Genomic DNA, 27,433 nt, shown 5'->3' on the forward strand with positions numbered 1-27,433 from the left:
CACCACACAGGACTTATGGCAGACGGTCCCTAAGGTGGAAGGAGCAGTTTCTACTCTGGCTAAGCGTACCACTATCCCGGTGGAGGATAGCTGTGCCTTTTCAGATCCAATGGATAAAAAGTTAGAGGGTTACCTTAAGAAAATGTTTACTCAACAAGGTTTTATATTACAACCCCTCGCATGCATTGCGCCTGTCACGGCTGCGACGGCATTCTGGTTTGAGTCTCTAGAAGAGACCATTAGCTCAGTTCCATTGGATGAAATTATAGACAAGCTTAGAGTCCTTAAACTAGCTAATTCATTTATTTCTGATGCCGTAGTACATTTAACTAAGCTTACGGCTAAGAATTCCGGATTCGTCATTCAGGCGCGCAGAGCGCTGTGGCTAAAATCCTGGTCAGCCGATGTGACTTCTAAATCTAAATTGCTTAACATACCTTTCAAAGGGCAGACATTATTTGGGCCCGGTTTGAAAGAAATTATCGCTGACATTACTGGAGGTAAGGGCCATGCCCTGCCTCAAGACAGAGCCAAGCCAAGGGCTAGACAGTCTAATTTTCGTGCCTTTCGTAACTTCAAGGCAGGAGCAGCATCAACTTCCTCCGCTCCAAAACAGGAAGGAACTGTTGCTCGTTACAGACAGGGCTGGAAACCTAACCAGACCTGGAACAAGGGCAAGCAGGCCAGAAAACCTGCTGCTGCCCCTAAGACAGCATGAAGTGAGGGCCCCCAATCCGGAAACGGATCTAGTAGGGGGCAGACTTTCTCTCTTCGCCCAGGCTTGGGCAAGAGATGTCCAGGATCCCTGGGCGTTAGAGATCATATCTCAGGGATATCTTCTGGACTTCAAAGCTTCTCCTCCAAAGGGAGATTTCATCTTTCAAGGTTGTCAGCAAACCAGACAAAGAAAGAGGCGTTTCTACGCTGTGTACAAGATCTTTTGCTAATGGGAGTGATCCACCCGGTTCCGCGGTCGGAACACGGACAAGGGTTTTACTCAAATCTGTTTGTGGTTCCCAAGAAAGAAGGAACCTTCAGACCAATCTTGGATTTAAAGATCCTAAACAGATTCCTAAGAGTTCCATCGTTCAAAATGGAAACTATTCGGACAATCTTACCCATGATCCAAAAGGGTCAGTACATGATCACAGTGGATCTAAAGGATGCGTACCTTCACATACCGATTCACAAGGATCATTACCGGTACCTAAGGTTTGCCTTCCTAGACAGACATTACCAGTTTGTAGCTCTTCCCTTCGGGTTGGCTACTGCTCCAAGAATCTTCACAAAGGTTCTGGGTTCTCTCCTGGCGGTACTAATACCGCGAGGAATATCGGTAGCTCCGTACCTAGACGACATTCTGATACAAGCGTCAAGCTTTCAAACTGCCAAGTCTCATACAGAGTTAGTACTGGCATTTCTAAGGTCACATGGGTGGAAGGTGAACGAAGAAAAGAGTTCTCTATTGCCACTCACAAGAGTTCCTTTCTTAGGGACTCTTATAGATTCTGTAGAAATGAAAATTTACCTGACAGAGGACAGGTTAACAAAACTCCTAAATGCTTGCCGTGTCCTTCATTCCATTCCACACCCGTCAGTGGCTCAATGCATGGAGGTAATCGGTTTAATGGTAGCGGCAATGGACATAGTTCCCTTTGCACGCCTGCATCTCAGACCACTGCAATTGTGCATGCTAAGTCAGTGGAATGGGGGTTACTCAGATTTGTCCCCTATGCTGAATCTGGATCAAGAGACCAGAAATTCTCTACTATGGTGGCTCTCTCGGCCACATCTGTCCAAGGGGATGCCCTTCAGCAGACCAGATTGGACGATTGTAACAACAGACGCCAGCCTGCTAGGTTGGGCCGCTGTCTGGAATTCCCTGAAGACTCGGGGATCATGGACTCAGGAGGAGAGTCTCCTTCCCATAAACATTCTGGAATTAAGAGCAGTTTTCAATGCCCTTCTAGCTTGGCCTCAGCTAGCAACTCTGAGGTTCATCAGGTTTCAGTCGGACAACATCACGACTGTGGCTTACATCAACCATCAAGGAGGGACAAGGAGTTCCCTAGCGATGATGGAAGTCTCAAAGATAATTCTCTGGGCAGAGTCTCACTCTTGCCACCTATCAGCGATCCACATCCCAGGCGTGGAGAACTGGGAGGCGGATTTCCTAAGTCGCCAGACTTTTCATCCGGGGGAGTGGGAACTTCATCCGGAGGTCTTTGCCCAAATACTTCGGCGTTGGGGCAAACCAGATATGGATCTCATGGCGTCTCGCCAGAACGCCAAGCTTCCTTGTTACGGGTCCAGGTCCAGGGACCCGGGAGCAGTCCTGATAGATGCTCTGACAGCACCTTGGACCTTCAAGATGGCTTATGTGTTTCCACCCTTCCCGATGCTTCCTCGATTGATTGCCAGGATCAAACAGGAGAAAGCATCGGTGATTCTAATAGCGCCTGCGTAGCCACGCAGGACCTGGTATGCAGATCTAGTGGACATGTCATCCTGTCCACCTTGGTCTCTGCCTCTGAGACAGGACCTTCTAATTCAGGGTCCTTTCAAACATCAAAATCTAATTTCTCTGAAGCTGACTGCATGGAGATTGACCGCTTGATTTTATCAAAGCGTGGATTTTCGGAGTCAGTAATTGATACCTTAATACAGGCTAGGAAACCTGTTACCAGGAAAATTTACCATAAAATATGGCGTAAATATTTACACTGGTTATGAATCCAAGAGTTACTCATGGAGTAAGGTTAGGATTCCTAGGATATTGTCTTTTCTACAAGAAGGTTTAGAAAAGGGTTTATCTGCAAGTTCTTTAAAGGGACAGATCTCAGCTCTGTCCATCCTTTTACACAAACGTCTGTCAGAAGTTCCAGACGTTCAGGCTTTTTGTCAGGCTTTGGCCAGGATTAAGCCTGTGTTTAAGACTGTTGCTCCACCGTGGAGCTTAAACTTAGTTCTTAACGTTTTACAGGGTGTTCCGTTTGAACCCCTTCATTCCATTGATATCAAGCTGTTATCTTGGAAAGTTCTGTTTTTAATGGCTATTTCCTCGGCTCGAAGAGTCTCTGAGTTATCGGCCTTACATTGTGATTCTCCTTATCTGATTTTTCATTCAGACAAGGTAGTTCTGCGTACTAAACCTGGGTTCTTACCTAAGGTAGTCACTAACAAGAATATCAATCAAGAGATTGTTGTTCCATCATTGTGCCCTAACCCTTCTTCAAAGAAGGAACGACTTCTGCACAATCTAGACGTAGTCCGTGCCCTGAAATTTTATTTACAGGCAACTAAAGATTTTCGCCAAACTTCTTCCCTGTTTGTCGTTTATTCTGGACAGAGGAGAGGTCAAAAAGCATCTGCTACCTCTCTCTCTTTCTGGCTTCGTAGCATAATACGTTTAGCCTATGAGACTGCTGGACAGCAGCCTCCTGAAAGAATTACAGCTCACTCTACGAGAGCTGTGGCTTCCACGTGGGCCTTTAAGAATGAGGCCTCTGTTGAACAGATTTGCAAGGCTGCAACTTGGTCTTCTCTTCATACTTTTTCCAAATTTTTCAAATTTGACACTTTTGCTTCTTCTGAGGCTGTTTTTGGGAGAAAGGTTCTTCAGGCAGTGGTTCCTTCCGTGTAAAGATCCTGCCTGTCCCTCCCGTCATCCGTGTACTTTTAGCTTTGGTATTGGTATCCCACAAGTAATGGATGACCCGTGGACTGACTACACTTAACAGGAGAAAACATAATTTATGCTTACCTGATAAATTCCTTTCTCCTGTAGTGTAGTCAGTCCACGGCCCGCCCTGTTTTTTATGGCAGGTCTAAATTTTAAATTAAACTCCAGTCACCACTGCACCCTATAGTTTCTCCTTTCTAGTTTGGTTTTGGTCGAATGACTGGGTATGACGTAGAGGGGAGGAGCTATATAGCAGCTCTGCTTGGGTGATCCTCTTGCACTTCCTGTTAGGGAGGAGTTAATATCCCATAAGTAATGGATGACCCGTGGACTGACTACACTACAGGAGAAAGGAATTTATCAGGTAAGCATACATTATGTTTTGTACTTTTATTTTATGCTTCTGTTTATAGGTAAAATATAAATTATCAACAAAGTAACATAAAGTACTGTGTTTGTGTGGTTTATAGCTATTAAATGATTGATTTTGAGAAATCTCAACTACCTTAGGGCATCAATGGTAGAAGATAAAGTTGTTCAGGACATTTTATATTTATTATATAAAAAGTAGTTATATAACATTGTCCTCTATATTTGCAGTATTACTAAGTGCTCTATCAAAAATAGGTTAAGGGCCAATTATTTTTGAATAGTTGTATTTTCAAAGAATTATTAAAGGGACAGTCTACACCTATATTAACGTTGGCCTATACCTTAGATTGTGTTCCGATTGTCATAACTCACCCCCTCTACCCCAACGAGTCTGCTTCAAAAACGGAGTTATTCGAAATCAAAAGTTTGATTTCAATCGTTACAAATGGCCGACCAGCTCCGCCTATAAACTACATCACAGACTGTCTCCAATCAAACGCTCCAATCAAAAGTTGATCACTGATTAAAAATCGGTCTTGCGCTTTCGTTGTTTCGCGCATGCGCACCAGCAGAGGAACAAAAATCCGGAACAAAAGCATATTTTCAATTTCCACACAACCATAGGTTTGGTTAATTGCCAGCTGCGCAGACGGACTTCCGTTTACTCACTTCCGTAAAGGTGCTCATGCATGTTTAGACGGTAATTACGTCAGTGGCTGCTACGTGCATGAGCTACAAAGAGAAGACGAGTTCAAGGTAGGAGGAGAAGGGATTGGGCGGAGTTTGTCGGCCATTTGTAACGATTGAAATCAAACTTTTGATTTTGAATAACTCCGTTTTTGAAGCAGACTCATTGGGGTTGAAGGGGTGAGTTATGACAATCGGAACACAATCTAAGGTATGGGCTAACGTTAATATAGGTGTAGACTGTCCCTTTAAGGTGTATTCCAACAAAATGCTATTGGCCGCTCTTCTTGCAGAAAGCAGGTACTGATATGGCGTCGCGCCACAAGAAGACCGCCCAAGGCTATAATACTGAGTACTTCCTGGCCAAACATTAATAAAAAAAAATGTTCAAAACAGACAGCATTAAATAATACAACAGTATATGACACACAACGCAACATGTTTCTTGGCCATTTCCTAGACTATCTCCTGTTTATCTATACATTCATAAACAAGGGAAATTCAAAGACATTATTGTCAGCTGATTTAAACTTTAGCCGCCCCCCCCTTTTAACAAATTTCTCTTTGGCGTCATTGGACAATCCAACAGGACAATAATCCTAAGTGTACCTCAAATTCCACCAAGGCTTGGTTGCAGAAGAAGTCCTGGAAGATTCTACAGTGGCCATCACAGTCATCTGACTTGAACCCCATAGATAATCTCTGGTTGGATTTGAGGCGGTTGCAGCACACAAACCCAAGAATATTTCTGAACTGGAGGCAACTGCTCATGAGGAATGGGTTAAGATTCCTCAGGAATGCTGCCGGGCACTGGTGTCTGGCTATGCATCTCGTTTGCAGCAGGTCATAACAGCAAAAGGGTGCTCTACTAAGTACTACAGATGCTTGCCATGAAGGGGTTGAATAATTTTGAGACTGCAGGGAATTCATTAAAAGTTGCATTTTCATTTGAATTTGGGGAAACCACGTGAAGCATTTGTTGTGTTGAGCTATTTCAATTGCTTTTGATTTGTTCATTGCAAACAGCTGTAAGTCTGTTTAACAATAAACCTGATTTCTCTTGTAAGGTGTATCCAGTCTACGGGTTCATCCATTACTTGTGGGATATTCTCCTTCCCAATAGGAAGTTGCAAGAGGACACCCACAGCAGAGCTGTCTATATAGCTCCTCCCCTAACTGCCACCCCCAGTCATTCTCTTGCAACTCTCGACATGAAAGGAAGTATCAAGAGATATGTGGTGACTTAGTGTAGTTTTACCTTCAATCAAGAGTTTGTTATTTTTAAACGGTACCGGCGTTGTACTGTTTTTCTCTCAGGCAGAAATTAGAAGAAGAATTCTGCCTGGAGATTTGATGATCTTAGCGGTTTGTAACTAAGGTCCATTGCTGTTCTCATACATAACTGATGAATATGGGAAAACTTCAGTTGCGGGAACGGCCTGCAGATTGCCTGCTTTGAGGTATGTTCAGTATTTTTATTTCTAGAGAGAGGAATAAGTTCTAGAAAATGCTGACAGAGCCTTGTGTATTTGAGGTAAGCCTGATGCAGTGATTTAACAGCGACTGGGATCATGCTTACATAACAGGGTAATACTCATGTTAATATTCATATTACTTAGTGACAAAACGTTTACATGATTTAATAAATAGGACGTTTTTTTTCTGAGGGAGATGTCTTTATTTGGGGCCTAGTTTCCACATGGCTAGTCAGATACTCCTAGGAATATTTTCTTAAGGCCCCTCTGACATCCAGTACATGGTGGGAGGGGCCTGTTTTAATACAGACTGAGACATCCAGCTTCCCTAGATGAGTCCTCTGGCATCTGAGAACCATTTCAAAGGGGTTATTTCTGCACAAAATCGTATTTAAGGGCAGGTAGGAGCCTCAGCAGAGCTGTGGCATGGTGCTCAATTGATTTTTAATGTTTTTTAACGTTTTTCAATCCTGTTTGGGGCCTAAGGGGTTAATGATCCATTTGCAAGTGGGTGCAATGCTGCTTTAGTCCCTTATTCACACTAAAAATTTCAAAGATTTTACTGTATTTTTTCACTGTTTTGCAGTTTAAGTACTAGTTTTTTTCTCTTAAAGGCACAGTAACGTTTTTGTTTAATTGCTTTTTCACCTTTATTAAAGTGTTTTCCAAGCTTGCTTGTCTCTTTAGTAGTCTGTTAAACATGTCTGACATAGAGGAAACTCCTTGTTCAATATGTTTGGAAGCCATTGTGGAACCTACTCTTAGAATGTGTACCAAATGTACTGAAATTTCTATAAACTATAAAGATTTATCTCCAGGGGATTCTATGACTGAAAAGAGGGAGATTATGCCATCTAACTCTCCCCATGTGTCAGAACCTATAACTCCCGCTCAAGTGACGCCAAGTACATCTAGCGCGTCTAATTCTTTTACCTTACAGGACATGGCGGCAGTTATGAATGCTACCCTCACAGAGGTATTCTCCAAACTGCCAGGGCTACAAGGAAAGCGAGACAGCTCTGGGGCTAGAATTAATACAGAGCTTTCTGACGCTTTATTGCCTGTGTCCGATATACCCTCACAATGCTCAGAAGCCGAGGCAGGTGAGCTTCTATCTGTGGGTGACATTTCAGACTCAGGGAAGGCGTTACTTCAGTCTGATTCTGAGATGACAGCGTTTAAATTTAAGCTTGAACACCTCCGCTTATTGCTTAGGGAGGTTTTAGCGACTCTGGATGACTGTGACCCCATTGTGGTTCCAGAGAAATTGTGTAAAATGGACAAATACTTTGCAGTACCTGTTTACACCGATGTTTTTCCAGTCCCTAAGAGGTTTTCAGAAATTATTACTAAGGAATGGGATAGACCAGGTGTGCCATTCTCTCCCCCTCCTGCTTTTAAAAAGATGTTTCCCATAGATGCCACCATACGGGACTCGTGGCAGACGGTTCCTAAGGTGGAGGGAGCAGTCTCCACCCTAGCTAAGCGTACAACTATCCCCGTCGAGGACAGTTGTGCTTTCCTAGATCCTATGGATAAAAAATTGGAGGGTCTCCTTAAGAAAATTTTTATACATCAAGGTTTTATTCTCCAGCCTCTTGCATGCATTGCCCCAGTTACTGCTGCAGCGGCTTTTTGGTTTGAGTCTCTTGAGGAGGCTCTACAGGTGGAGACCCCATTAGACGATATTCTAGACAGGATTAAAGCTCTTAAATTAGCTAACTCCTTTATTTCTGACGCCATTTTTCATTTAGCCAAGCTAACGGCTCAGAATTCAGGTTTTGCCATTTTGGCGCATAGGGCGCTATGGCTTAAGACCTGGTTAGCAGACGTTACTTCAAAGTCTAAGCTTCTTAACATCCCCTTCAAGGGACAGACCCTATTCGGGCCCGGTCTGAAGGAGATCATTTCTGATATTACTGGAGGAAAAGGTCACGCCCTTTTTCAGAATAGGTCCAATAAGTTAAGGACCAAACAGAATAATTTTCATTCCTTTCGAAACTTCAAGAGTGGCGCAGATTCAGTTTCCTCTAATGCAAAACAAGAGGGAAATTTCGCCCAGTCCAAACCAGTCTGGAGACCTAACCAGGCTTGGAACAAGGGGAAGCAGGCCAAGAAACCTGCGGCTGCCTCGAAGACAGCATGAAGGAGTAGCCCCCGATCCGGGACCGGATCTAGTGGGGGGCAGACTCTCTCTCTTCGCCCAGGCTTGGGCAAGAGATGTCCAGGATCCCTGGCATTAGAGATTGTTTCCCAGGGATATCTTCTGGACTTCAAAGCTTCATCTCCAAATGGGAGATTTCATCTCTCACAATTATCTGTAAACCAGATAAAGAGAGAGGCATTCTTACGTTGTGTTCAAGACCTGCTGGTTATGGGAGTGATCCACCCAGTTCCAAGGGAGGAACAGGGGCAGGGCTTCTATTCAAATCTGTTTATAGTTCCCAAAAAAGAGGGAACTTTCAGACCAATCTTGGATCTCAAGATCCTAAACCAATTTCTCAGGGTCTCATCCTTCAAGATGGAGACTAACCGAACCATCCTCCCTATGATCCAGGAGGGTCAATATATGACTACCGTGGACTTAAAGGATGCTTATCTCCACATTCCGATTCACAGAGGTCATCATCATCAGTTCCTCAGGTTCGCCTTCTTAGACAGGCATTACCAGTTTGTGACTCTTCACTTCGGGTTAGCCACGGCACCAAGAATCTTTACGAAGGTTCTAGGGTCCCTACTGGCGGTTCTAAGGCCATGGGGCATTGCGGTGGCTCCTTACCTAGACGACATTCTGATACAGGCGTCGACTTTTCAAATCGCCAAGTCCCATACGGACATTGTTCTGGCCTTTCTGAGGTCTCACGGGTGGAAGGTGAACGAAGAAAAGAGTTCTCTCTCCCCTCTCACAAGAGTTTCCTTCCTAGGAACACTGATAGATTCAGTAGAAATGAAAATGTTTCTGACAGAGGTCAGGTTATCAAAGCTTCTAACGTCCTGCAGTGCTCTTCATTCCACTTCTCATCCGTCAGTGGCTCAGTGTATGGAAGTAATCGGCCTAATGGTAGCGGCAATGGACATAGTTCCATTTGCCCGCCTACATCTCGGAGCACTGCAACTTTGCATGCTCTATCAGTGGAATGGGGATTACACAGATTTGTCCCCTCTGCTAAATCTGGATCAAGAGACCAGGGATTCTCTTCTCTGGTGGTTCTCTCGGGTGCATCTGTCCAGGGGAATGAGTTTCCGCAGACCAGAGTGGACTATAGTTACGACAGATGCCAGCCTTCTGGGCTGGGGCACAGTCTGGAACTCCCTGAAGACTCGGGGTTCGTGGACTCAGGAGGAAGCCCTCCTTCCGATAAACATTCTGGAACTGAGAGCGATATTCAATGCTCTTCAGGCTTGGCCTCAACTAGCTGCGGTCAGGTTCATCAGATTTCAGTCGGACAACATCACGACTGTAGCCTATATCAACCATCGGGGGGGGGGGGGACAAAAAGCCCCCTGGCAATGTTGGAGGTTTCAAAGATAATTCTATGGGCAGAGGTTCACTCTTGCCATCTCTCAGCTATCCATATCCCAGGAGTAGAGAACTGGGAGGCGAATTTTCTAAGTCGGCAGACTTTTCATCCAGGGGAGTGGGAGCTCCATCCGGAAGTATTTGCCCAGCCGATTCAACTATGGGGCAAACCAGAAGTGGATCTGATGGCGTCTCATCAGAACGCCAAGCTTCCCTGTTACGGGTCCAGGTCAAGGGATCCCCAGGCAGCGCTGATAGATGCTCTAGCAGTGCCCTGGTCCTTCAGCCTGGCTTATGTGTTTCCACCATTTCCTCTCCACCCTCGTCTGATTGACAAGATCAAGCAGGAGAGAGCTTCGGTGATTTTGATAGCACCTGCGTGGCCACGCAGGACTTGGTATGCAGATCTGGTGGACATGTCATCCCTTCCACCATGGACTCTGCCGCTGAGGCAGGACCTTCTACTCCAAGGTCCATTCAAACATCCAAATCTAATTTCTCTGAGGCTAACTGCTTGGAGATTGAACGCTTGATTTGATCAAAACGTGGTTTCTCTGAGTCGGTCATTGATACCTTAATTCAGGCTCGAAAGCCTGTCACCAGGAAAATCTATCATAAGATATGGTGTAAATATCTTCATTGGTGTGAATCCAAGGGTTACTCATGGAGTAAGGTCAGGATTCCTAGGATATTATCCTTTCTCCAAGAAGGATTGGAGAAGGGATTGTCAGCTAGTTCCTTAAATGGACAGATTTCTGCTCTGTCTATTCTTCCGCACAAGCGTCTGGCAGATGTTCCAGACGTTCAGGCGTTTTGTCAGGCTTTAGTTAGAATCAAGCCTGTGTTTAAACCTGTTGCTCCGCCATGGAGTTTAAATTTTGTTCTTAAAGTTCTCCAAGGGGTTCCGTTTGAACCTCTGCATTCCATAGATATCAAGCTTTTATCTTGGAAAGTTCTGTTTTTGGTAGCTATCTCTTCGGCTCAAAGAGTTTCAGAGTTATCTGCCTTACAGTGTGATTCCCCTTATCTGATATTCCATACAGATAAGGTAGTGTTGCCTACCAAACCTGGATTTCTTCCTAAGGTGGTATCTAATAAGAATATCAATCAGGAGATTGTAGTTCCGTCACTGTGTCCTAATCCTTCTTCAAAGAAGGAACGTCTATTTCACAACCTTGGCGTGGTTCGTGCTTTAAAGTTTTATTTACAAGCTACTAAGGATTTTCGTCAAACACCTGCATTGTTTGTTGTCTACTCTGGACAGAGGAGAGGCCAAAAGGCTTCGGCATCTTCTCTTTCTTTTTGGCTGAGAAGCATAATCCGTTTAGCATATGAAACTGCTGGCCAGCAGCCTCCTGGAAGAATTACAGCTCATTCCACTAGAGCGGTAGCTTCTACATGGGCTTTTAAAAATAATGAGGCCTCTGTTGAACAGATTTGTAAAGCGGCGACTTGGTCTTCGCCCTGTCATTTTAAGGCAGTTTTTTTTTTATTTTTAACTACAGTCACCACTGCACCCTATAGTTTCTCCTTTTTTCTTGCTTGTCTTCGGTCGAATGACTGGGGGTGGCAGTTAGGGGAGGAGCTATATAGACAGCTCTGCTTTGGGTGTCCTCTTGCAACTTCCTGTTGGGAAGGAGAATATCACACAAGTAATGGATGAACCCGTGGACTGGATACACCACAAGAGAGAGAAATTTAAATCAGGTAAGCATAAATTTTGTTTTGCAATGGGGGTTTAATAATTTTGATTACAACTGTATATTACATATGAAAGAGCTGTAGTTAAACATATTAACAATATTTCTGCATAAAAAGGATAAGTTAAACCTGTTTCTGATTTTAAGATGAAACTAAGACTAAGTGGTAGATTTATCAAGCTGCAGATGCTGCAATCTACCCCTGAAGTTTTAGGTCCCCCTGAAACTTAAGTTAAGAAGCAGCGGTTGTAAGACCACTGCTCCTTAACTCATCCGCCACCTCTGAGGTGGCAGACAGCAATCATCCTGATCGGATTCGATCGGGATGATTGACCCCCCGATTGGCTGCAAATGTGCAGGGGGCGGCATTGCACAAGCATTTCACCAGAAATGCTTGTGCAATGATAAATACTGACAGTGTATGCGGTTGGCATGTATCGATGTCTACAGCATACAGCGGATCATGTCCGCCTGACATTTGATAAGTCTACCCCTATGTGCATGGATTATGTACAACTGAGTCTTCAGACTCTACTGCGCACTGTGACACTGCACAAATATTCATAAAAAAAACAAAAAACAGCTCTCTAATAAATTTTCTTGTAGACATGACAGAATAAATATAATTTCCTTTTAAGAGACCACAGATGTTTCAGACTTCTGTTAACAGTGCGATGAAACCAGTGTTTACCCTGTTCCTTTAAGAAGCAAATAAAGGAATATGAAACCCAACATTTTTCTTTCATGATTCAGATAGAGCATGCAATTTTAAACAACTTTCTAATTTACTTCTATTATCATTTTTTCTTCATTCTCTTGGTATCTTTTGTTGAAAAGCAGGGATGTATACTTAGGAGCTGGCCTATTTCTAGAGCACTATATGGCAACAGTTTTGCAAGAGTGTTATCCATTTGAAAGAGCACTAGATGGCAGCACTATTTCCTTTCATTTAGTGCTCCAGATGTCTACCTAGATATCTCTTCAACAAAGAAAATCATCAGAACAAAGCAAATTTGATAAAAGAAGTAAATTGGAAAAAAATTTGAAGATGGTATGTTCTGTCTGAATCACAAATCAACATTTTTGATTTTCAAATCCCTTTTAACTCTGGCATTAATACTTTTCTTTCTTCCTTTTTTTTTTTTTTTTTGCCTTTGAGATTACTGTCTCTCGCAAGTAAACAGAAGTCGCGCACAATGATGCTGGGGTATTTGCAGTGACCTTAATGTTTACACTCTTCTCTTTAGCACACCAAGCAACACCCCAGCCATACACACGTATTGATCATGGTGTGCAGATAATGTCCCTTGTTCATAAGCAGTAACATGATGACATCACCCATACTATTTTGCTTATGTGTGTTCCCAACCTGCACATATTTGCAATATTTTGCTTATCAATGGTATTTTTTAATGGGAAAAATAAATATTGCTCCTTTTTTCTCTGATACAAATATTGATAAGAAGGAAAATATGTTTCCGTCATGTACCTTTAAATTAATAAAAATTACTTCTAGCCTTTTTGTTAGTGATCAGTATAAATATCTCCATTACCAAATCACTGTAATTTGTTACCCAAGATTCCCAACTTGGAACGGTTCACAGGACCAGTCTTTTGAAATTTTTTGTAAACCCCAATAATTTTGCTATTGTCAGATCTGTTTAGCCTGAAAACCCTTATACAGGTCTCGGACTTGGCTGGTGCACACACTGTGGCATTGTGGTGTAGTCCAATTGACGATTAGCAATTTCCGTTTGCTGTGATTTTGTTTTTCAGTCTGAATTAGTAAGTATAGGGGAAGTACATAGGGGAAGTTTTTAGATTAGACAATGGGTCATATATAATCTAATTTCTGCTTTGTTTTCCATTTAGTAAGTAACATCAAGTTTATATCTTTCTAATATGGGCATTTGTTGATCTACTAATAACGTCACGTAGGGTTGCCAGACAGCCAGTATTTTACTGGTACATCCGGTAATCAGCGATTAGGAGCCGGTGCCGGCATTGGTAAAATACCGGCAATGGAAAAGCGTGTTTTGATGGGGGTTTTTTGCAGCTTTTTATTGCAAACAAGTGGGTCTGGCTACGCATTCTAACAAGCAGAACAGAACTTAGAAATACTTTTTATAGGCAGTGTGATTACAATACGATAGTTTCATTCAAGGTAATTGCTAGTAAGACGCATGTTTTATGTATTTTTATATTCTGAAACTGGGTTACGTCTCTTTTGGTTTGCAAACACAGTTTAGCAGTATCTGCATTTTCCACTGAGCGTTCATGTAAGTAGAGTGTATTTCTTCTTGTGTCCGTCGGTGCCATGTATGTGACATTACGCACAAACAAACTCTAATGCAGGGGTTATTATATTCAAAGCAATGCGCCTACGCTTATGTATAAAGATTTTGAGGCTCTTCTTTTCCTCTGGATGTATTGTAACCTGAAAAAGAATCCTTCATCAGCGTTTTTTTTTTCTTCCCGTTATTCATTAGAGCACACTTTGCCATCCAGTGTTCACTACTAGGTAGAGCAAGAGCATATTTACACTAATTTAGACTAAAGAAGCAGACAAATGAAAAACAAAAGAACAATTCCTTTCATATAACAGAGTTTAACATCAACCATTTATATGGTGAATTAAGTATAGTACAGCAATGTGCTTGGGTACATTCTATATTGATCTAGACTCTGCAGTTGAATTCTTTCAGTCTGAACTCCTACAAGTTTGGAATTTACATGCCCCGCTGCGTAAGGTGAGAGTAAAAGGAGCACACCTGAATTGGATCACAGCTGACCTCATTCAAATGTACCAGTTTCGGGATTCATTATGGTCAAAATTCAAACATACAGGCTCTATGAACGATCACTGTGTATATAGAAAATGGCGAAATATATGCTCTAAACAAACAAAATTGGCCAAGGCCCAATATTTCTGTGAAAATCTGAACAATAACATATCAAACCCTAGAATGTTTTGGAAACTCATACCTAACTTACAAAATCCTCCAATCCACTCCCAACCCCCCACTGTCACTGTGGACAACCATACCCTGCAACTCCCCTTAGAAGTAGCAAATGCCTTTAATAGTTATTTTGTCGGATGCTCCACCACCCTGATTGACAAACTAATAAATGACACGCATCCTGAAACTACAAATGTGGATCAGGCCCCACTAAATCGGCAAAGACCCAATATAGAGAAGTTCAATTTTAGACCTGTACCCATCAATGTCGTTAATAATAATAATAACAAACACCTTAATAATCTAAAAATGAAAAACCAGTCTGGACCTGATCAAATCCCAGCAATGCTGTTGAAGCTCAGTGCGCCGGCAATTGCTAAACCGGTCACAACCCTAATTAATGAATCCTTGGTGTCTGGATACATACCCAAACTTTGGAAAACTGCAAGAGTAGTGCCTATCCATAAAAGTGGGGAGTTAACCTTGGTTTCTAATTATTGCCCCATATCTTTGCTCCCAGTATTGTCAAAAATCTTAGAAAAATGCGTCCATACGCAATTATGTTAGTATTACCAACAATCTAACTATCTGACCCCTGATCAATCCGGTTTTTGCCCAAATCACTCCACTACAACTGCCCTCATAAAAGTTTGCAACGACATCCAAACTGGCATGGAACAAGGAGACCTAACTGGAGCTATTTTCCTTGATTTTGCAAAGGCCTTTGACACAGTGGACCACGACATACTACTGCTCAAACTAAAAAACTCTAGTATTGCTGATCGTCCTTTAACCTAGTTTCGATCATATGTATCGGATCGATCGCAATATGTCTCCATTTCTGACAGCGACTCCCTCCCTCTCCCAGTCACGTGTGGTGTACCCCAAGGTTCCATTCTCGGCCCCCTACTATTCACATTATTTATAAATGATCTACCTAATGTCTGCAAATCCTCAACTGTACACGTGTACGCAGATGACACGGTAATCTATGCAAACAATTCCGATCTGTCGCAGCTTGAAGCAGTGCTCCAAGACCAGTTCACAGAGGTAGAAAAGTGGATCTCAAAAAACAAACTCTTCCTAAACACTGACAAAACTGTCACAATGATCTTTGGAACGGGACCTAAATTACACAAAATACAAAATTTCGCATCAAAACAAAATCCAATTGCACGCTGACCGCAGTCCACTCTTTTAAATACTTGGGTATGTTATTAGACCCCAATCTATCTTTTGGCCTCCACATAGAAAAACTTGCATCTAAACTTTATTGAAAACTAGGTGCCCTGTACAGAAACAAATCCTGCCTCAGCCCTACAGTTAAGGAAAAGATTGTACAGCAAATGTTGATGCCTATCATGGATTATGGGGACGTAGTATATGCACCTGCACCGCAAACTCATCTTAATAAACTTTATACGTTGTATAACTCGTTCTGCCGCTTTGTGCTACAATGTAACTACAGGACCCACCACTGTGACATGTTAAAAGAACTAAACTGGCTGTCGCTGGAATCCAGACGCACCCTCCATCTTTCCTGCCTAATGTTTAAGAGCCTTTCTGGGAAGCTCCCACCCTACCTGATCAGAATGCTCTCCCCGGCTATTCCCACATCCTATAACCTCCGATCCAGTACAAGCACATTATTTAGCATGCCTCAATACAAAAAGAAAGCAGCTCGATCCTCCTTTTCCTACAGAGCACCACAATTATGGAATGACCTCCCTCACACTTTAAAAACTTCCCCAAGCCTAATATCCTTTAGGAAATCCCTCTCTTCATATCTCAAAACAGAATGTGCCTGTCATGGTTGATTAAATATGTCCTACCAGTTCTATGTTAAATGTTTGCATATATTGTGTATTATTTTTGTTTTTGTATTTTATTGTACACTATTGTATCAATGCAATGTTTTGTGGTCCCAGGACATACTTGAAAACGAGAGAAATCTCAATGTATCCTTCCTGGTAAAATATTTTATAAATAAATAAATATTAATGTTGCTAGCTTTTACCTGTGAAAATTAAGTGTTTTTACTTAGACATGCTGGATTTATAGTTTTTGCAAATTTATACTAAAGAGCCTGGCCGGAATTTTGTTCTAGAAAAGGTGGCAACCCTAATGACGTGAAATACTGTACTAGTAAACATGCTACCATTTTAGGTATTTCTTAATAATGGTGGTGAAGACATCCAATATTTTTATCCTTTGTGCATCTTTCTGACTATCCTGTTAACATGGTAAATAATAAACGTAAATCAGTGGCAATATGCACAGAAAAAAAGAAAAATATTGTTTTGGATGATTCTTTAACAGAGAAAAATCATTTCTTGTGTTTCATTCAGTGCCGCAGATGAGCAGCTAGACAGCAGCTTAAATCTAAGTAAAGTTCTAATAGAAGCTAGTGCTGCTGTCACAAGTCAGCAGCAGCACAATAAAAGGTAGTTTTTATTTATTTTTAATGGGGTCAAGAATGTCAAGAACAAAATTAAACAGGAATCAATCAATTGACAGTCATTGCTGGATTGCTATTGAATAGCTTAAAACTGTAAATTTGAAGCCTTTACGGTATCCGTTTTATTGATTTTAATGAATGAATCGACACAATTTTTTGGCACATGTATTTGTTTGCTCATGTAACCGTTAAAGTGTCTGCTCGTTTTGCATTTTTTATCAGAGAATACAGCAAAGTTACTGATTTTCTTTTGTTGATCTGAATGCAGATGTCTGTAAAGTAGTAGTCATTTGCCCAGAGTGGTCATGGTTTTCTGTATTCGTCACCCAGAAACAGTTTTATTGCAACACGTCTGCAATGCTTATCACAGTATATATTTTTAAAAATAAAATCATACCCCTCCCTAAAGAATTTCATTTTTAAAAAGACAAAGGTCGTGGTTCATTTGGTGCCTCCAGATTTGCGCTGTTGTGAATTACTCTTGGCATTCAGAAGGTAAGGACATGTGCCAACAATCTCTTATCTATAAATTAATTGTACTCTCAGATAAACTTACTGCTTCTTATCTGTCTTTAATACTGTGGAAATGTAATGTATGTAAAGTATTAATGGCAGAATATTGTATGTGTATGTTTTAAGTTTAGGAAGCTTTACGCTACTTGAAGGACTTTGGAAAGTACATGAATAAACTATACATTATTGTTTTCTTACAATGTACTGGGAAGAACACTCTCCGTTCTTTTTTTTATTTATTTTTTATTAGATATTTCCATTTGTCCATGTGCTGAACACCTCTAATATATATAATGCCGTTCTCCTTTACCAATAGGGAAGCAGATCTTGCTGAAGCGCTTGAGGCTGGAGGTTGTGATCTTGAGACTGTAAGAAATATTATTCAATCACGACCAGTTCCTCCAGAGCTGAGGTCAAAAGTATGGAAGGTAAACCCTACCCTTTTTTCAAGATTTCATTTCTGCAATAAAATGACACACACAATTGTAAAATTAGACCAAGACTATTGTCATCAACAAATAATGCATGGAGGAAAAAAACATTCATAGAGCTATATATAGGTTGGTCTTGTCACAAGTTAATGGAATGTCTATGAGGTAAATAGCCCTCCTGACTTAGATCTGATTCATAATAAAATAGCCTGGTAACTATTTTATTTTTTTAACCCCTTTAGACAACATTAACAAAAAATGTGCAAAATATGACTTTTTTTTTTTATTATTATTTTAGTATCTTTTGTAATATGTTTTGCTAATATGCTTTCAACAACAACATTGTAAAAATTAGTGAAAAGCTTGTTATTTTTTGTTCTAATTGGTTTTGAAGATTGGACATTACACAATAAACATGTTTAAATGGACTTTTCAACCATGATTACAGCTAAAAAGAAATCTACAGCTAAGACTGTTTGCATATCTGTGCAATATTGAGCTGATCTGTGACAATATTTCACCTGGCCACATACTGAGATGGAAAAAGAACAGAATTCTGTACTGGGGTACACTTCTGTTGCAATTTCCTAGGTTCTTATCCTGATTTAGAGCTTTTAGTTTATTCTGTCCTTTTTTTTTTTTTTTTTTTTTTTTAATTACATATCAGATCTTATACCAAAATGTTGCAAACCTTTAAAATACTAACAGGGGTAGTATTGTGATACTCATGCTATAGACAAAAAGCACGTGAAAGATTGCACTTTGTTTTTAATTGCTTATGTGTAGATTAAGCTATAGTAATCAGTAGATCAAAGTGAAATGTCAGAGGTGACACAGGAAATGTGCTAGTTAATTGTTACATTTTGTGTGTTAGGTAAAGTGTGTCACTGTAAGTTAGTACCTTAATGTAATAATGCATATTGTGTACCATAATGTCAAAGGTAAAGTGTTCCAAGGTGATTATCCTAATAAGTGTCCTAAACTGAAGCATGTCTACTAAAGAGTGCCCCAATTTAAAGGAACACTGTACTTGAACATTTGCTTCCCTTTAATGTGCCCCAAGAGACAGAGACTGGTTATACCAGCCGCTGAGCCTAAATTTGAGCAATTTCCCCTTTTTAGGTTTATTTATTTTTTGTATTTGAAATACCTGATTTTGATCATTGAATTTACAACCGTTTGCGAGAACATGCCCATTCAAATGGTCTGAGTGTGGAAGATGAGCATACCTGCTTATATTATTGCTCTCTATGCACAAAGGTTAATACTTAGTTCCTGAAATATTTATTATGGGTGGTGTCTTCAATGAACAAAACCAGCTATTTCAGTTGTAATAATTAAATTAAAAGGAGCAAGTTCCAGAGCATTTAATGATATGCATATTAAGTAACAAGTGATTAGGAACACATTAAGAGAAAAAAACAAAAAGCTAATTACTGTATAGTGTCCATTTAAAGGGACATTAAACGCTAAATTAAATGCTAGTGTAGATGGAGGGAAAGTTTTTTTTTTGTTTTTTTTTTTCTGTGAACCCATCCAGACGGTCGCCTAACAGCTCCTGAGCAATCGGTGTTGACGAGTTTTTCACTGCTTGCTGTTACACACTTAAGTCCATGTCAGAAGTGTCGCTGGAAGACTGTCTCACACTTGAGAGGCTGTGCCTGTTTAACAGCATGGGTAAGACCGTTTTATATATACACTTTTTATACAGGGTCACAGTGTGGCTCCTTTATGCCTCGATAAGATCAAGGGTTAATATCTCCTTCAGGGAGATTGTTCGAACAGCTAGGGGTTATTTATAATTGCTTTAATGTGAGAGTTTTTTGGGCTCATAGACTGTGTGCTTTTGGCTTGGAACAAACGTGTTTCTCTTTAGTTTTTGAGTTTTGCGCAGCTCATTATAGCTTAGCGCCCTTTTCATAGCAGGGGAAGTCCTGCCCTACGCACCATGTGACCGGGTGTGGTCTTTTCATTTTCTTACGATCTTGCTGCGGACATCACTCCTAAGGAGAGCGTTTTCGGTGTTAGTTGTTTGGGTCTAGGAGGTTGTGAGTGCCCCAGCCATTGGCTTTATAAAGTTGCCGTTTTTTTTAGTCTTTCCTTCTGTGGATATATCTTAGCTATGGAGGATTCTGATACTACATTAGAAGGTTCCACTCCTTCTGTACTGATGAATAATTCCTGTTTATTTTGTGAGGAGGCCATGGTTTGCCTGCCTGCTCAATTATCTTCCATTTGCCTAAGCACTGTTCTAAAGTCTAAGAAGGGAGACAAGCCTGCTAATACTCATAGCGCTATTAGCCCCTCTGAGCCGTCTACCTCTCAGGAATCTGTGTCCTGAGAGATTACTACCCTTTCTACACTACCCGCTCCACATGCAGTTCCCCGCGGCTTAACTAATCCTCCATCTGAAAGGGGGCTTTTTTCCTGTGGACTTTACCGTGGATTTACAATCGGCGGTGTCTGCAACCCTGAGTGCCTTACCTCCCTCTAGCAAACGTAAGAGGTTAAACATAGTTCTCCTGACCTAGAGTCATCTAAATATTTGTCAGATTTAGCTACTATGTCCCAGCTATCTGAGGATAAGTTAACCTCTGTAGCTTCAGAGGGTGAACTTTTTGACTCGGACTTCAGTTTTTAAACCTCTTTCAGTGGAGGAACCCTCCTTTTTAGATTTAAAATTGAGCATCTGCGTTTTTTATTAATGGAGGTTCTGTCTACGCTAGAGGTTCCAGAGGCTACACTCCCTGAGGAACCTAAGATCCCTAAATTAGACGGGGTTTATGAAGACAGGAAGGTCCCTCTGACTTTTCCTGTGCCAGTTAAGATGGCAAACATTATAAGTAACGAATGGAACGAATAGGAACTTGATCTGGCTCTGTCCAGATCATCTGTCCCAAGTGCTTCTTGAGACCGTCTGTCCTGGGAGAATGTGACTACTGACGCAAGCCTTTCCGGCTGGGGAGCCGTTTAGAGTGCCAAGAAGGCACGGGGACTGTGGACTCAGGAGGAGTCCTCCCCTCCGATCAATATATTGGAACTCCGGGCAATCTTTAATGCCTTGAAGGCTTTGGCCCCTTCTGGGTTTGTCCCAGTTTATCAGATTCCAATCAGACAATATAACCTCTGTTGCCTACATCAACCATCAGGGGGGAACGAGAAGTCCCCTGGCGATGAGAGATGTATTTCAGATACTAGACTGAGCGGAAACTCAGATGTACGCTGTCAGCGATCCACATTGCGGCTGTGGACAACTGGGAAGTGGACTTCCACAGCAGGCAATCCTTTCACCCAGGGGAATGGTCTCTCCTCCCCGAGGTGTTTGCAGAGATATGGAGCGAGTGGGGGACGCTGGTGATAGATCTCATGGCATCCCGCCTCAATACCAAGCTACCCAGGAACGGGTTGAGGGATCCTCAGGCATAATTGATAGATGCCCTATCAGTACCATGGATGTTCAGACTCATATCTTTTTCCTCCATTACCGCTTCTCCCTCGTGTGGTGCATCGCATCAAGTAGGAGCGAGCATCAGTGATTCGGATTGCTCCATCGTCGCAGAGAAACACGCGGTTTGTGTATCTGGTGGGGATGTCCTCATCTCCTCAGTGGAGGTTACCTTGTTGCAGAGATCTGCTGATACAGAGTCCCTTTGTACATCAAAATCTAGATTCTCCGAGGCTGACTGCGTGGAGATTGAATGCCTAGTCTTAGCCAAGAGAGGGTTTTCTGAGAGTGTTATCGACACTCTGGTTCAAGCTCGTAAGCCAGTTACTCGTCGTATCTACCATAAAGTGTGGAGGACTTAAACTGAATGTAGATCGCTACCAGAGCTAGAGTGAGCTACATTCAGTTTAATAGCGTGATCGGCCCGGCTGTGACTAGACAGCGTGGCACGATGCGCTTAGAAAAAAGACAGGCCCGCTCAGTAGAGCCAGGAGCTCCATTCTGCAAAATTGTACTTTGTAATAAAATATCTCTGAAATGCTTTGTTAGATAAAGTTGGCACTAAGATAATGTTATATAATTCTGCAGAATTTTATAACATTATTGTGTAGGTAACCCTCTGAATGGACAGATTTCTGCTCTTTCACAAGGGGTTTGGGCTCTTCAGAAGGCGAAGGTGCCAATACATGTTCAAAAACTCTATTTTAGGGCTCTTCAAACTTGGCCTCTATTGAAAAGGGAGTCTCATCCCTTTTTCCAGACAGAGAAAGCCACAGCAGTAGCTTATGTCAACCATCATGGGGGATAATAATGGAGGTGTCTTAAACGCTCACATGGGCAGAAGTCAATTCTTGTCTAGTCTTTGCAATTCATATTTCAGAGGTGAACAGCTGGGAGGCAGACTTTCTCAGTCAATATCTACATCCAGGGGTGTGGTCTCTTCACCAGGATGTGTTCAATCAGATTGTGATTCTTTGGGGTTTCACAGAGAAAGATCTGAGGGCTTCTTGTTTAAATATCAAACTTCCCCGGTACTTTGCAAGGTCCAGGGACCCTCATGCAGGATTTGTGGATGCTCTATTAGCTCATTGGTCATTTCAGTTTGCTTATTATTTCCTCCTCTAGTTCTTCTTTCCAGAGTGAATTCCAAGATAGGTATAGAGAAATTGTCAGTAATTCTGATTGCCCCAGCTTAGCCTTGGAGGATTTGTTGGGAAGATCTGGTTCAGATGTCCAGTTGTCCTCCTTGACCTCTTCCGCTTCGACCAGACTTTTTGTCTCAAGGTCCGTTTTTCCATCCAGATCTCAAACCCCTAAGCTTGATGTCATGGAGATTCAACGTTTAGTTGTTAAGTCGCCTGTTACTAGGAAGAGTTGCCATAAGGTCTGGAAGGCTTTTCTTGGTGTATAGATCATGGCTTTTCCTGGCATTCGTTTAGAATTCTTAGAATTTTGCAGTACTTACAGGTTGGTTTGGATAAGGGCCTATCTGCCAGTTCTCAGGACAGATTTCTGCTCTTTCAGTTTTTGTTTCATTAGAAGATTGCAAATCTTCCTGACATAAATGTCTTTTTTTTCAGGCTTTAGCAAAAATGTAAGTCTCTTGGTTGAAACTTTTGTTTCATAAGACTTACTTGGAGGCATGTCAACCTCCACATTAACTGATTACTGCTCATTCTACAGGATTAATTACCTCTTCTTGGGCTTTCAAGAATGAGGCTTCTGTTGACCAAATTTGCAAGGCAGCTGCTTGGTATTCTTTGCACACTTTTACTTTGCTTCTTCTGAGGCAGCCTTTGGTAGGAAAGTCCTTCAGGCAGTTGTCTCAGCTTGATTTATTTTTTCCCTGTTGGTTCAATTTTAAGTGCATTGAAAAAAATGCCCTTTTGGGGTTCTTATGTGGTTGTGGATTTAGTTTTTCAGTGGAAAAAAAAGAAGTTTATTAAATCCCATCCTTTGTGTCTTTTAACTTGTGGAATCCCCAGCTTGGGTATAAGTTCCCAGGAATGGATTGTGGACCACCTGTATGAAAGAAAACTTAATTTATCCTTACTTTCCTATTTCTTTCATGTCGTTCACTGTCCATGAGACCCCATTCTGTTTTTTTTATTTTTTTTCTTACGCACGTCTTTCTTTTCCCCTACTCTTATTTTTGCTGTTATTTCTTTTCCTACCTAATTTAGCTTGGCTATACGTTAGACCAAGGTACCTGTGAGGTGGGAGGAGTTTTATAGAACTCATAGGATTTGGGAATCTTTTGCCTCCTAGTGGTAGGGAAGAGTGATTTTTAGGAGTAATGAATCATGGACTCTCACCACCATGAAATAAATTAACAGGTAAGCATACATTTTATATTTTTGGGGGTTTATAGATCCAAAACCGGTGTGTCAAGATCAGGGATATACATGATCATTTAAAGGGACACTAAAACAAAAAATGTCTCTCTTGATTCAGACAAAGAATACAACATTTCAATTTACTTCTATTATCTGATTTTCTTCTTTTTCTTGGTATCCTTTATTGAAAAGCAGGAAGGTATGTTCAGATGTCTGTAGCACTATATGGCAGCAGTTTTTAAAGAATTTTATACATTTGCAAGAACAGTAGATGCCAGCACTTTTTCCTGCCATGTAGAGTTCCAGAAACACTTAAAGGGACATTAAACCCCCACATTTTCTTTCATTATTCAGATGGAGAATACAATTTTAAACATTCCAATTGACTTCTATTATCTAATTTGCTTCTTTCTTTATATATCCTTTTTTGAAGAAATAGCAATGGACGTGGGTGAGACAATCAGAGAAGTAATCTGTGTAGCCACCAATCAGCAGCTACTGAGCCTATTTAGGTATGCTTTTCAACATAGGATATCAAGAGAATGAAGCAATTTGGAGTATAGAAGTAAATTGGAAAGTTGTTTAAAATTGCATTCTCTTTCTAAATTGCAAAAGAAAAAATTGGGGTTCATGTCCCTTTAAAAAAAAAAAAAAGCAAATTTGATCATGTAAGTACATTTTAAACTTTTTTCAGAATTGTATGCACTGTCTAAATCATGAAAGAAAATAGTTTTTTTTAATCATTTAGGAGATTTAAAATTCTTAAATATTCATAGTAAATGTATATACTTAAAATAGTACTTACTGCTGAAAAGGCTGAGAAACACTAGCAGGTAGTACACATCTTTTTTTTTATTTTATTATTGACGTGTGTCAGTGTGTAAAATCTGAACATTAATGGTTAAAGAAAAAAAAATAGAAATGAAAGGACCATTAAACACAGTAGGATTGCATAATAAGGAAATTTATAATAAAAAGACAATGCAAAAACACTTGGTTTAATTTTAAAATGTAGTAGATTTTTTGCTGAAAATTTTCAAAATTAATTAAATTTTCCAATCATGTGGCAGCTATCGGCTAATTACAAAATGCATTTACGTATACTGTATATTGTGAGTTCTTGCACATGCTCAGTAGGAGCTGTTACCTCAGAAAGTGTGCATATAAACAGATTGTGCACATTTAGGTAATGGAAGTGAATTGGAAAGTCTCTTTAAAATTGTGTGCTCTATCTAAATCATGAAAGTTTACTTTTTGTATTCCTTTAAACTGTGGATCTAAAAACTGCATATTAAAAGTGACAGTGTGTTATTCCATGTATATACAGTAATTTACTCCTATTATCAAATTGTGCATAGTCTTCTTATATGATCACTTTTGGAAGAACCTGCTGCTAGCTAGAGTTCACAGTGTATATATCCTGTTGTGATTGACTGATGGCTGTCACATGATACAGGAGGCCTTTCAAATTGATGTAAAATTTGAAATTTGTCAGAAATAAAAATCTACTGCTCATTTAATTTAAATTTTGGTACAGCAGAACTGTCAAAATTCTCAATATTTACCCTAAAAACTATATTTATTTGTAAACTAGACAATCCAAGGTATCGATCTAGGCCCATCTTGTTATATTTCATGCCACCATTTGACCGCAAAATGCCATTATATAAAAAAAAAATAGGTATCTTTTCACAAACTTTGGGTTTCAAACTAAAATTATTTACACATAACTACTGCAGTCATAAGACAAATGGTTGTAAAATGTTCTCTAGGATCCCCTTTGCTCAGAAATGGCTGACATGCATGGCTTTTCCATTTATTTTTAGTAATTAGAAAGCCACTAATTGCAACTGCACACCACACTTAGGAAATGCCAAGCAGTGAAGGGGTTAATCAGTTAGCTGTTAAGGGTAAAATGTAATGTAGTGCAGGGATTCCCCTCCCACCTGACACCTAGCACCTCCCTATCAAGTGCGGACCGCAGGATGAACCAAAGTGTTGGACATGGGTACTACGTCAACACGGTAAGCTGGGCAAAGTACTGTGTGACATAGTACCTACATCCATTTGGCTTAAGGGGTTAACAAATGGAGAGGTGAGTGAACTCTAGTGGATCTGCTGCATAGAATAACATAGGAACCTGGAGCGCCAGAGGGACCTCTTAGAGAATTTCCCAGTGTTCCCTCACAGCAGATATCAATTTCTGCTAAGACTTTCCGAATAAGAACAGTGGGTAAATTATAGTCGGATCAGAGATTAGAAGCCCCACTGCAGCACTCCTCAGCCTCACCACCTTTTTCAGTGACTGCAACCTCACTGCTCTGCATGTACAGTTTGTCCTCTTGAGCCTGTATGACTGCCCCATCGGCTAAAGCTTATACATAAAGCAGCCAGGCTTGCTTTAAGCAGCATAAGTATAAAGGCAAATATATAAACTTGTTGCCTTTGTTGACAATTCAGTAAACTCTTTTCCACCATCCAACCAATCAGAACAGTCCAGCAAGACTAAACCTGCCTCAATTTTACAAAATATTCTAGGTCGAGTGGTTTTCATTGTTAAAGAAAGACAAATGTTCATTGTAATCCACAGCTGTACCCTGATGGTTGTGCACATAGTTACTGCTGTATTGGGGAAAAGTTCAAGAAGATTTTCATATAAAACATACAAATAATTTAATACAACCAAACCTTTATCATTTGTATTCTGTACTTTACACATCCTTCCTAATTTACCTGCATTTCCTATTAATATTTCACTTTCATGACACCTTAACGACTATAGCTGGAAAGTTGGTATTTTAAGTTATTAAAGGGGCACTCAAGTCAAAATAAACTTTTATAATTCAGAAAGAACATGCGGTTTTAAGACTCTCTTTCCAGTTTACTTCCATTATCAAATTTTGCAATCTTTTTATATTCACTATTTCTGTGGAACAAGATCCTACTGAAAATGTGCACAAGAACACAGGGTATACGTATACTAGTCTGTGATTGGCTGATGTCTGTCACATGGGGCCAAAATTTCCACTGAGTAAGCGTCTAACCGTTCACTATAACAAAGACTAATAAAATTAAAATATATAGTTCAAACAATTTTAATCTCATGATACTTTAATAATCCCTTACGTTCTGAACCTTCAAGAACTTGACACTAATATTTAGTTCTTACTCACAATCCTTATTGAATTTGGCATGATATATGTCTCCTTCACAAAAAACATTTGGTGATCTAATGCTCTGGTATAGTAAAAATGTTTTTGTTAGGAAAACAAATCTAAATGAAAGATACTGGGGAGTGTTTTACTTTGTATAATGAGGCCTTAGTTATCAAAACTAGTAATCTGATTTTATCTTTGTAGATTGCACTAAATGTGGCAGGAAAAGGGGACAGTTTGGCGTCATGGGATGGAACTTTGGATCTTCCAGAGCAGCCGGTGATACACAGGGATTGCCAAAACATTATTGGTAAGATTGATGATATATTAAGCCAGAACTCGACTGTGCCAGGGAGCCACTGGCTCCTAGAATTTTAACCTTGGCTCCTAACTATTTGGGTGATTCTCCCTATATCTATATACAAATACCACTGTCTGGCTCCTAAAAGTATGTCTGGCTCCGAAATATTCTTACAAGCTCCTAAATTTTGAACCGATTTGTCGACCACTGACCTGCATTACCTTTTATCAGTTTTACAGTGGCATTTCTAGAACAGTCTTTACATTGTAACCTTTTGAGTATAAAATATATTATTGCTATATTGTAATACATTTTTAATGGGCCTTATTATGTAACATTTTGGCTCCGTTAATATATTGTTCCACCGAATAAAAATCAACTGAAATATTATTACCTTC

General features: G+C 40.6%; 1 protein-coding gene across 2 annotated transcripts in view; it reads left to right on the forward strand.

The window, feature by feature from the left end:
- Positions 1-27,433, forward strand: part of TBC1D23 (TBC1 domain family member 23) — a 203,832-nt gene that overhangs the window by 21,080 nt on the left and 155,319 nt on the right. For both annotated transcript variants that reach the window (XM_053706057.1, XM_053706058.1), the window contains exons 2-3: positions 17,684-17,795; positions 26,939-27,044. In XM_053706057.1, coding sequence (XP_053562032.1) covers positions 17,684-17,795; positions 26,939-27,044 — 218 coding nt within the window. The remainder of the gene's footprint in view (positions 1-17,683; positions 17,796-26,938; positions 27,045-27,433) is intronic.

Source organism: Bombina bombina, chromosome 3 (assembly GCF_027579735.1).
Source record: "Bombina bombina isolate aBomBom1 chromosome 3, aBomBom1.pri, whole genome shotgun sequence".
In the NCBI taxonomy this organism is placed as follows: Eukaryota; Metazoa; Chordata; class Amphibia; order Anura; family Bombinatoridae; genus Bombina; species Bombina bombina.